At 42.4% G+C, this 12,767-nt stretch overlaps 1 protein-coding gene across 1 annotated transcript in view; it reads right to left on the bottom strand.

Moving 5' to 3' along the window:
• LOC124156980 (pleiotropic regulator 1) overlaps window positions 1–12,767 on the bottom strand; it is a 39,362-nt gene that overhangs the window by 19,184 nt on the left and 7,411 nt on the right. The window contains exons 6-8 of the mRNA XM_046531422.1: window positions 10,881–11,030; window positions 9,569–9,763; window positions 7,733–7,851 (exon numbers count right to left, since the gene is read on the bottom strand). Of these exons, the coding sequence (XP_046387378.1) occupies window positions 7,733–7,851; window positions 9,569–9,763; window positions 10,881–11,030 (464 nt within the window). The remainder of the gene's footprint in view (window positions 1–7,732; window positions 7,852–9,568; window positions 9,764–10,880; window positions 11,031–12,767) is intronic.

Raw genomic sequence — 12,767 nt, 5'->3', positions numbered from 1 at the left:
TACTGAGTACTAGGTTCTGAGTACTAAGTACTGAGTAAGTAAACTCCCTTTGGAGTTATGTGAATTACAAGTGTTCGAGATATATGACATTTTATTTTCGTCTTGTGTTCTTATTAATTATGTCTGTACGCATATTGTTGCTTGCCGCGAGCCTTTAATGATATGTGCTCTTGCAAGAGTGGTTTTCATTTTTAATGTGGAAGTTGGTCAGTATAAGCAAAGAAAAAATTAACATTTTAGCGCACACCAACTCTTGTAGTCGTCGTATCTCTGCGTTTGTAATGACACTGCTAAAATACCTAAACGCCATTATGATGATAAAAAAATTGTCTCATGTTTATTATTGCTGCAATTAAAATTAATGATAAACTTGATGCCGTATGATCACAATGAAGACAACAAAATATACTGCCACGACGAAGACTAGAACTCTGGTCCTCTGGGTGAGAGTCGTACGCGCTACCACTACCCCACCTAACCCATTATTGTCAAAAAGATATTTTCAATCCATATATGACTTGTGAAAAGTACCGCATGAAAATTAATTAATTACAGCCTAACTTAGGCCCTAATTGAAAAAGACGGAGCAAGGTACGTGGTCTCCCCTTGTTAGCCTTAACGCCTCGCATTTCTATGGAGCGTTGAACCTGTCCTCCTTTTTCAAAAATTCAGTGACCATAAATACATCAAAGTTTGGTATACCATTTATAAATCGTTGGAATTTTCCTTCTCCCAACCAAGATTAACTTTTCTTGAACCCATCCTGGACAGCGAACCATTGCAACAACCAGCCAGCAGGCTAACATCCCATGATTCTAGTTGCGAAGGGCGAACGTTTCGGGCGGCGTGAATACATACGCAACGAATAAGTCTTGCAGCAAACGTCTGAAATAGGTTTATTAGTTTGACTCAGTTCTTACAAAAAAGTTTTGGCATGATAAACGGCATTGTGCCAAAATATACCCAGCAAAAAATAAATACCATCATCTATTTATTAAAGATTCAATGTGCTATTCGCACTACTCTTTCCAAACTTGAAGTTGACACTGTTGGGTATTTCCCCCCTCCCCTGCGGCGAGTGTCGTCGCCCTCGGGATTTTCCAAGGCCCGGCGAAGTCCCTTTCGGCCCCCTTTCTCTTGGTCTCCGCCAAGGGGACTCGACTCACACCCTTTTGGAGTGAGGGAGTGCCGTTAAGCGAGGGACAGTAACCCTCATACCCTAACATCGATGCCCTCGCCGACGGCGTGGGTGTTTGTCAGTTTTTCACCAAAGCCGGGAGCGTGTGGACGCGGAGTGTTCGGCGTGCGCTTCTCCGCAAGTTGCGCGCGAATAAAACAAATTCGATTGAAGGTGTCCTCGCCTCTCATTTCATCATAACCCGGGGCACACGTCCCCGCGCGCACTTCTTCTGAGCCACCTTCGGGCCGGATTGCGCGAACATTTTTGGTCCTTCGGGCCGGATCGCACCAGTGATCGGCAATCATAATTGGAATCTTTGTCCATCAGCGCAAGATTATATATTATCTTATATAAGATTATTTAAGAGGCATCTCCCGGCAAACACTCAAATCGGGGTCTTCAGAGCAGAGGACCATCAGCACTATTCATCAATCAGGATCTCCAGAAGGGTGCCATCCAACCAGCGGCGGACACATCAGTCACCGCAGCGGCATCGGCGCACCAGCAGCGCAGCATTACTACGCAGCCATCGCAGCACAAGGTAGGCAGTGAGTACATATCCTTTCCTTTCATTTCCCCACTGCTAATTAACCCATTTAGGCACGTTTCTCAGCGATGGCAGAGAAAATTAAAGAATTAATTGTAAAACGCGGGCATATCAAGGCTAGAGTCACTAGATTTAAGAATTTTGTGGAAAGTGTTAAGATTCCTGATGGAATCCATCAATTGCGTCTCCGCCTGGAGAAATTTAAGGATATTTGGCAGTACTTCGAAGATGTGCAATCTGAGATCGAATTATTGAAAGCGGGAGGCGACGGAGAGTGGGAGGAATTCGAAGACGCGTATTTTGATGCCGTCTCAAAGGCCGAACAAATAATACAAGCACCCGATGTTGCTCCCGTGAAGCTCCCGCAAATAAATCAATCAGCAAATTCAACACCATTCATTCCGTCTTCGACACAAATACAGTCCACTACAGCAAGTCTTCCATGCCAGGTGGAGGTGTCAACAGCGTCATCGTCATCATCATGCCATTTTAACGTGGAGACAAACTTGGAAGACCAGGTAAAAAACTTCTGGAAATTAGAGGAATGCAAACCTGCTTCAAAATTCTCAGCAAAAGAGACGAAATGTGAAGAACATTTCAAGAAAAACACCACAAGAGGGGCAGATGGGCGCTTCATTGTTAGACTACCCATCAAAGGAGACATCAGTCACCTTGGAGATTCTGAGCAAATCGCCAATCGCAGATTTATGATGATTGAGAAGCGACTTCTAAGGGATGAGGAGAGGAAATTGGCATACTCTTCATTCATGAAGGAATATCGAGATCTTGGGCACATGGAGTTAGTCGTAGAGGAAAAGGACCATCCACCAAGGGGCGCCTTCTACATTCCTCATCACTCAATTACGAAGGACACCAGTTCAACGACGAAATTGAGAGTTGTGTTTGATGCGTCAAGCAAGAGCTCAACAGGGGTAGCATTAAATGATATATTAATGGTAGGGCCCACCATTCAAGATGATTTGCTCAGCATCATTATTAGTTTTAGGATACATGAGTATGGAATGACTGCTGATATTGAAAAAATGTATCGCCAAATCAAAGTTCATCCATCTGACACCAATTTGCAACGTATATTATGGAGAGACGAAGAAGGCGCGCCAATTGAAACCTACAGGTTAAACACAGTGACGTACGGCACGGCCTCAGCGTCGTTTTTAGTGACAAGATGTCTTCAGCAATTGGCCCTGGAAGAATCGCATCGTGATCCTCGCGCTGCAGCAGTGGTTATGAAAGATTTCTACGTTGATGATCTCCTCACAGGCAGCAACTCGATCGAGGAGGCTGAGAAAGTTCAAGAAGGAATTATCACATTGCTAGAAAGAGGAGATTTTAGGCTTCGAAAATGGTGCTCTAATCATCCCGCATTGCTGAAGAAAATTCCATTAAACCACAGGGAGGCATCTTATCAGATTCGCCCGGAAGGAGACAACACCAACAGGGTTGCCGAGATCCACGAGCTCACAAGTAAATGCAAATGGAGGCATGTCAGAGGAGTGGACAATCCAGCGGATTACATTTCCAGGGGGCTTACCCCGCGACAATTGCACGAGATGGCATAATAGTGGCAAGGACCGCCTTGGATGAATGGACATGAAAATGAATGGCCGCCAGAATCATTCATTGAGATGCTAGAGCTCCCCGAGAAACGACCAATGGCCACCGCTTTAATTGCAGCGGAGGTGAACCAATTCATCCAGCGCTATTCGTCATTATCTAAATTACAGAGGGTAACGGCTTATTGCCTGCGATTCAGACACAACGCCTCAAAATCACGCACTGAGAGGAAAACGGGAGAGCTCACGGCTCGAGAAATCGAGGCGGCTCTTACGCAGCTGATTAAAGCAGCTCAAAGCGAAGTGTTTTTTAATGAGCTTCATGACCTTCAGCGGAAAAATCAAGTTAGCAGCAAATCAAGCTTGAAAATGCTGCATGCATTTCTGAATGAAAACGAAGTGATCCGGGTGGGAGGAAGAATAAGTTCCTCTAACATTTCCTATAGTCAGAAGCATCCAATTGTCTTGCCTCCAAAACATCATCTTACAAAATTGATCGTGATGCAAGAACACATCAGGCAACTACACGCTGGACCGCAACTGCTTCTTTCGTCAATACGGCAACGTTTCTGGCCTTTAAGTGGAAGAAATCTCTGCCGTCAGATCGTACATCAATGCACAAGATGCTTTCGCAGTAACCCAAAGGCTGTACCACAGTTAATGGGTAATTTACCTAGACAGGGACTTGAACCAACTCGCCCTTTTTTATGGTGCGGTGTTGATTATTGCGGCCCCATTTATGTAAAAGGTAGGCGTCGTCGAGGATCTCAGCCAATCAAGGCTTATATATCTGTATTTGTTTGCTTCTCCACCAAGGCTGTGCATCTTGAATTAGTGGGGGATTTGATGACAGAAGCATTTTTGGGAGCTTTAAAGCGCTTCACATCTCGACGAGGAAAGTGCAGCGACATTTATTCAGACAATGGCACAAATTTTGTGGGGGCGAATCTGGAATTTAAGGATCTCAAGAAAGTATTCTCATCGAAGTCACACCAGGAAAGACTTCATCACTACTCATCCTCACAAGGCATCAATCGGCATTTCATTCCTCCTCGTTCACCCCACTTTGGAGGCCTTTGGGAAGCGGCTGTCCGTTCACTCAAATATCATCTCAGGAGAATTGTTGGGAACGCATCCCTCACGTATGAGGAGACATACACTTATTTAACTATGATAGAGGCGTGCCTTAACTCCCGACCAATTACCCAAATGTCATCAGATCCTAATGACCTCAATCCATTGACTCCTGGCCATTTCTTAATTGGTGACGCACTCACTGCCATCCCTGACCCAAATATGATTGATATCCCCGTCAATCGTCTATCCAGATGGCAGCACGTGACCAGGATGCAACAGCATTTCTGGTCTCGTTGGCACAAGGAGTACCTGTCCAGCCTCCAGGGTAGACCCAAGTGGACCAGAGAGGCACCCAGCATGCAGCAAGGCGACTTGGTCCTTATCAAGGAGGACAATCTACCCCCTCTCCGGTGGAGCCTCGGTCGCATCGTGCAGCTCCACCCCGGTGAGGATGGGGTTTCGAGAGTGGCGACAGTGAGAACGACTGCCGGGCTAATACGGCGGGCGGTCAACAAACTCTGTCCCTTGCCTAAAGAGGAAAGCTAACATTTGAACATTGAATTTCATTTTTGTATATTCCATTTGTATAAGTTTTATTTGCAGACTGAGAGAATCTTGTTTAATCATAAACTTTCATGATTTAATGGACTTATTTTCAGTTATCATTGTAAATAGGTGACATTTTTTATCAAGTAAACTAGTGAATTATTGTGAGTGATAATTTATTAGTGAGAGTGTCAGTGATTTCATCAAGTGTCGTTTGTGTAAATATCGAGTGATATTTCAGTTTCCTTTTTCATTACTTGTATTTATGTGGAACATGCCACATGCAATGAAAGTGAGCCTTCATCACGGACAAAGAGACTTCATTTCAAAAGGCTCTCACTATGTTTGGCAGTTGTCTATTTATGTGTTTCTTCCATGTATGTGTATATGATGTATGTGTTTGTTTGTTTTGCACTCTCCCACACGCTCCACGCTCTTTATTGAAAATCACAGCTTTTCAAGGCGGGCGGAATGTTGGGTATTTCCCCCCTCCCCTGCGGTGAGTGTCGTCGCCCTCGGGATTTTCCAAGGTCCGGCGAAGTCCCTTTCGGCCCCCTTTCTCTTGGTCTCCGCCAAGGGGACTCGACTCACACCCTTTTGGAGTGAGGGAGTGCCGTTAAGCGAGGGTCAGTAACCCTCATACCCTAACATCGATGCCCTCGCCGACGGCGTGGGTGTTTGTCAGTTTTTCACCAAAGCCGGGAGCGTGTGGACGCGGAGTGTTCGGCGTGCGCTTCTCCGCAAGTTGCGCGCGAATAAAACAAATTCGATTGAAAGTGTCCTCGCCTCTCATTTCATCATAACCCGGGGCACACGTCCCCGCGCGCACTTCTTCTGAGCCACCTTCGGGCCGGATTGCGCGAACAGACACGTAAATGAATATTAATATATTATGCAATGATGAAGTCATGTACTTAAAAGAGAAGCAGCCACATATATATTCTGAAGATATTTTATAACAGCAAAAAACGCATACCCTCAAATTCAGCAATTTTTCTATGCAATAACAGTGGTAGAACTAAACGGCGTAGAAGCTGCCTTCTGCTACTGCCTTGTGACTAGAGGTGGGTTAAACTGTTCATTTTTATGAACCGTTCACTTTGATCCTGTTCAGTAAAAAGAACAGTTCAAAATATCGGTTCATAGTGAACAGGTAGGGTCATTCGGTAGAAAATATTGTTTATCATGCGTTTAGAGTACATGAAAGCTTAGTGTGGTATCGTAAGGTTTGTGGAGAGTGTTATGGTAATTTCGAGCAAGAATCGCGTTTTAAACAACATTTTTGGAGACGCATCCACATTGCACAATACAGCGCACTTAAAAAATTAAAATTTCATCGTAGGCGCCAAAAACCTAAGTCCAAATATCAACTTGGTAAAGGGACCGAAAAAAATGTTCCACAATCATGAGTTCAATCGTTTCCCAAGTTCATGAATCGCGTTTTAAACAATATTTTTGGAGATGCATCCACATTAAAAAATTTAAGTCCAAATATCAACTTGGTAAAGGGACCGAAAAAAATGTTCCACAATCATGAGTTCAATCGTTTCCTAAGTTTATGAATCGCGTTTTAAACGGTATTTTTGGAGATGCATCCACAAATCCACAAATGTTCAAAATACGAAATCAAAATGAACACGATATCCCAACTGAACGCCCCGAGGAAACTAATATTTGATCTAATATTTCGAACAGTTCGAAAGAACTGATATTTTAAATATCAGTTCAAATATTAGTTAGAACGAACGGTTCGAAAGAACTAATATTTTAAATATCAGTTCAAATATTAGTTAGAACGAACTGTTCAGTGGCTATCATGTTCGTTTTCATCGACGGAAGGGAATAGTAGAGAAAGAAGAGGAGGGGCTCGGTCGTCTACGACGCACTTCGGCGGCCTTGGATGGCCTCCCTCGTAACCGCCATCTGTTGTACCCACAACGCACTTGCTCGAGTAAGCTGCAGTACAAAATGCCTCTTGATGATCATACCTACTGTACCGAGTATGCCGCGATTGTGCAGTGCCGACATGAACAGTGAACAGGGTGTTTTAGAGAACGGTTCATTTTCGAACCGGTTCATTTCAGTGAACAGTTCGTTTTGGCAGTTCGGTTCTTTTTGACCCATCTCTACTTGTGACGTCACGGCCAATATTCAACATGGACACCCGTTTTAGCGGCCTTTGAATTTTTCCATATTTCGGACGGTTATCTCGAATCAAGTATTCACTATTAGGATTTAAACTGTGGTTTTACGACATTATGTTATTCTGAACTCTAATTTAAAAAATGTGTTTGGTGCATTTGAAACACTAGTGTACTTCCCTATTGCTTTGTCATCTGCAACCGTGCACGTCATAATGCTTAGCTTCTTGAAAGATGTGTCAATGGAACAGTAGAGCACAAGGCAAACATCGCCATCAGGCAAGTTTCAAAGGAATCGTATGCAAAATTTAATAAGCCTCCACAAACTTGAGGTATTCATCCCGAGGGTTAGCTTGCACAGGTGAGGGTAGAGCTCACCTCAGACCATATCACAGGTATTTGAAGTTCACACATTCTGAGCAGGGAAGACAGCTCCTTTTCCTCGGCTACTTTAAGGATATTGCTAACAGAATTATCAGAGAACCCTGTGATTAGCAGCCCAGCAACTAACACACTACTCACTAGGCTATCTAGTGAGTAGTGTGTTATTTATACGTAAAACTGCACAAAAAATGGCATTTCTTTAACAAAGAAAAATGTTTTACATTTCTGTAACTGAATGAAAAGCACATTATTTAAAGGAGTACCAATGATTTTATGTACTTACAAGCTTGGGTGAATTACGATTGCACGGACACTCTTCTTATGATTGGTTAAGGTTGCCTTTGACTTCCCAGCTGCAAGATCCCATAAGCGGATAGTGCAGTCATGACTTCCAGTGATTACCTAGGAAAAATATATCTAAAAATCAATGGATGAGGTACAGGAAATTAGAAAAACAACTTAATGTTATACACGGTGAGTACCCTCCCTCCCTCCAAATTCAGCCCACTTCCCACAGAATGATAAATGAAAAGGGGATTCTCAGGCTCATTCGGCACCCACGAGGAGGAGGAGTTGGGGAGGAATGTGCTTGAGTCCAAAATCAGCAGAAATGACACAAACAGACAGAGAATGCTGAAGATTCAGACATGTAGTCATAGTTGGTGAATAAAGTGTTGCAAAACGTAGTTGGGAGTTTTCTCCCTGCTAGAAAACCAATCCCCTTGCAACCTAAATCACCGCAAAGGGCTTACAACACTTTGAGTGCATATTTATTAATATCTAATTGGGACACCTTGCATATGACCACCTCATTACAAATGCCTCATTTCTCACAGTGTGCATATTTGACTCTCTCCTCAAATTGAATCAAAGTTTCACAGAATCCACGCAATGGAGCATCAATAATACATCCACATGGATTACACAACAGTCTTCTTTATGAGATCCATCGGGATTGCTACAATTCTGAAGGTGAGGGAAATCTCAGTGAAAATATAAAAAAAATGCTCAGGACAACACGGTGCATAGATAAACACCAATAGTCTCTGTTGCAGCTTGTCTGAGAAACTGTGTCCACATAATTTATTTTTATTCATATAATTTTTTATTTACTTTATTCCCAAATCGCCAAATCAACTCATTTGGCCATTTTATATCGGGATATTCAACAAATTTAACAACTGCATGTACACGGACATGGATGGGGGAAACCTAGCCAGGTGGGACTCGAACCCGCAACCACTTGCTTGGCAGGCCCCGGGAACTTCACCCCGCCACCACCAAGACCGGAATCACAATACATTATGATAAATGCTGAGCTGACTTTTAACATTAGACAGTGACCAATGGTGACACTAGTTCATTCTCGCTGATTACCTCCCAGTCCATTACATATTTTATGTGACCTTGGCTACTCAATTCACATCTGTTACAGTTTGGATACTAACCTCAGCATAAAATTCTCAGTGAGAACACGAAGGAAAATTCAATTGGAACAATATGCAGGAAAAGCAATAGATAACTCAGGAGTTACTTTGATTTTTTGTTTCCTGCTACTTCCACACATGAATTAAACAGGAAAAGTAAATTATGAAGATGAAATTCCATATCATCAAAATTACAAAATCAATTATCAAGTAAAATCACAAAATAAAAATGAATTTTTGCAGAGAAAACCATCAGAATTGCAAGGTGGGAATGGGGAGGTAAAATAATGAAGATAAGTTACACCAAAGTATATGACATAGAGGAAAATTGTCACTTGAATTCTATACCTAATACGACTATTCCAGAAAGTTTTGTTTATTTATAGCCATTCTGCAACTTTCCAGGCACAATGAGTTCAGGAGACAAAGGACTTAAAGAATAAGAGCGGCCACTTTATTTCCATCCTCATTCAGAATAAATGATAAATACTAACATCTAAACTAAAATATTATGAGATTTTAAAGCAGATTGTGGCTACAAAAAAGGATACACTGCATGGATATGACTCCCAAACTTGTGCCAGCCAAATACCAACTTGTGCACATTTACGAATGCAAGAGCATGGTAAAAGGTGCACAAGGTCACGAAGGAGAATACGAGGCAATTAAGTGACACAGGGATTCAACTCTACCTGAGGTTCACCGCTCTGACAGACAACGCTGGCCACTGTGTTGGTGTGCCCCACCAAAGTGTGCACGTTGGCCTTGGTGCGCATATCCCAGACGCGAGCCGTTGCGTCTCGTCCTGCAGTCACCAGAACATCAATGCTGGGGTGGAGAGCCAATGCGTACACTGCACTCAGGTGACCATGGTAATGCCTGATGACCTGAAACAGATAAAAATGTTGACAGACAGAACAGTCAGCTGACCTGCAATACAAAATGTCGCTGTAGATGCACATATGCATTCTGAACTGTGATGATGAAAGTGAAGTTGAAGATGTGGTCTTGCTTCCCCACTGCCTGACAATGAGAAAGATAAAGCAAGTATGAATGAACCCCCATGAGAGGACATTAAGAGCAAGTATTTTCTTTCATGTCTCAAGGCAGTGAATTTTCCAGTATGCGATTCTATCAGCTCCATTACAAGGGATATTAAAATAATTGTCGATGCTACAATATGCAAGATGGATCTCATGGGAAACAGTCAGTAATACACCCTATCATCATTAATACTAACAACTATGTAGTATCTAACACGGCACCAGACCTGAGTCTTCTTTTGAGCACTCTGCAAGGGTGTAATCCCCCTTTACAGAAAATGTGACCATTTTCTTCTTAAGAAATTTATTTATTTTTTTATTTATCTCAATTACCCCCGAAAACAGCACAATTTGGCCTTTACATCGGGAGTTTAAACAATCAACAATAGACGATCACACACACCCATGTTCTGGAAGGGACAACCTATCCAGGCGAGACTCGAGCCTTCGGTATGGTAGACGAAGACTTATCCCCGCCGCCATGGAGACCGACAGATCATCACATTTTATGTTATTTTGGCTCTTAAACTTACACAATTGATGGGTCATCGGGAAGGTGTTTTACTAAAACATACTATGCCATTAAATTCATTTTGCAGATATGAGCTTTTTTAGAAATTATGCAAAAATGAATTGCCCTTGGGGGGGGGGGGGGGGGGGGCGTGCATCCCTGTGCCCCTTCCTGGCTATGCCCACTCAGTCAAGATGCTGTAACAGTCAAAATGAGATCAGAAAACATCCAAAATTTCCATGATATTAGGAGAAACAATTATTATTTAATCTGAAAATACCATAACCGTGGTGTTTTTGAATCCACTCTCAAACTCAGGCACGAAAGCAGATAATCTCTGACACACGTACGGATAATAGGGAGTTTAGCGTAATAGCGAGCGAGAAATGGTGACGCCTTCACTGAATCATTCTCATGCTCTTATGGTGAAAGGCATCACATGTACTTTACCTTGTTATACTCAAGGTCCCAGCACTTCACCTGCCTGTCCTCCCCACAACTGAAGAGGTAGGGGTGCCTCGTGCTCACAGCCAGACCTCTCACGCTGCTGATGTGGCCCGTCAGTGACAGCTTCAATTTGCCACTACCAAGGTCCCAAATCTGTAAACAGGTTGAATGATAAAAAGACACAAGCAACCAAATTAGCAAATGGATCGACTGAGTAGGGAATGCGGATGTGTGAGGATAGTAGGAGAGAAGAGAATCCCAGTGAAAATCTTGATAGGAAGACAAAACAACCTAATCGGTTGACATGATTGCCTCATGAAGACGATCGTTGAAGAACAAGTAGATGGCAAGAACAGAAAAAGAAGACCATGATTAAAATAGATAGAGCAGATAAAGAAGGATGTGAAAGAGAATAGATATATACGGTATGGGTGCGAAAGGATAAGCACACAGGAGAATTGAGTGGAGAGCTACGTCAAACCAATCTCAGGATTTCTAACCCATAATTATGATGCAATGACCAACTTAGGGCTCGAAATCTCAACACTGCAGGTATCTCACACTTAACACAGTTTCCTCTATAACACAACTCGGACTCAAAGATTGTTGCCGCCTAGTTCAAGGAATCTTAATACTTAACCTCAACTACAGAACCAATAAAAATATCTGCCTCTCTCTACTACCACCTTTCAATACAAAAGGGAAAAGCAAAATAAACGTTCTCTACTGATTGTTGATTAGACACTCGCCAGGCACCGACTGAAGGCCTACGCACACTCTCTCATGAATTTCATTCAAACCCATACCTTCAGCGCTTCCAGGACAAAAGACAGCCAGATGCTGCCTCCCTCATCAATAGATGGCAAGGTGCTTACACAAAAACTTAATGCACATAATCATCAAATCCCCAATCAAATTGGTAATAGAGGAGCCATTTCGCCCTCTATATGGACTCGTGTTTGAACTATGATATCATCAGTGATATCCTTACTGCCTCTTCCCACCTCTCGTTGTTAACAACCGCAGTATTTTCCCTGACCTTACCTCCTTCCGAAATGCAGCATTGTCTATAAAATGAAACTTTAAAATCACGAGGTTGCCTGTTACCTCGAAAGAAAGTTGTAATTTGAACAATTTTATGGACTAGCAGCATTTTCTGGGTATGATTCAATTAAGTAGGGTTAAGCAGGAGAGTAAGAAATACCCCGCGTGACCTTCCTCACATGTTAAACTACAATATATTGTCAACGCAATGCTTATGAGTAGCCACTTAATAGCGGATTTGTGTCATCCACCATATTTTTACTGAATTCCTACTTTTCCTCGAATCGCACCTGAGTTTTAGGCGAACCCTTTCTCTTGAAAGTTGCACTATCAATTACGATTCCACACTTTGATGCACCACAGTCAGAAGCATTAATCTATTTGCTGCTTTTGCTGGAATAAATAGTTGACAAGTTGTTAAAACTTGACAAGTTGTTCACATGAACGAATCCCATTTGCTCCTGGGGACCGAGGATGATGTTCGTAATTTCAAAACATTTCATATTTTTGAATAGCACCATGTAATTACCATAGGATTTTCCCCACGACTGCAATAGGGTAGTTTCCTTCAACAAAGAAAACAAAATGCATTGATTGCAATTCCTTACCCACCATTAGTGTATTCATAATATACAAATTATTTGGTTTTAGAAATACCAGTTTAGAAGTATGGCAACAGTCAATTTTAATTTCATTTGAAAAATGCCAGATTGGCGCCCATGCGATTCCACTCCACGTGACATCACAGGGACCTAGTTTCTATACAAGTAGATAGGAGTTTCACATTGTCTGAGATTACTAATGCATGCATGAGGCGCAGAGCACAGGGAAAAATCTCTTAATAAT

This window comes from Ischnura elegans, chromosome 4 (genome assembly GCF_921293095.1).
Source record: "Ischnura elegans chromosome 4, ioIscEleg1.1, whole genome shotgun sequence".
Lineage (NCBI taxonomy): Eukaryota > Metazoa > Arthropoda > Insecta > Odonata > Coenagrionidae > Ischnura > Ischnura elegans.
Note: the sequence above shows the minus strand (reverse complement) of the source record. Positions and strands in the feature narration are given on the sequence as shown.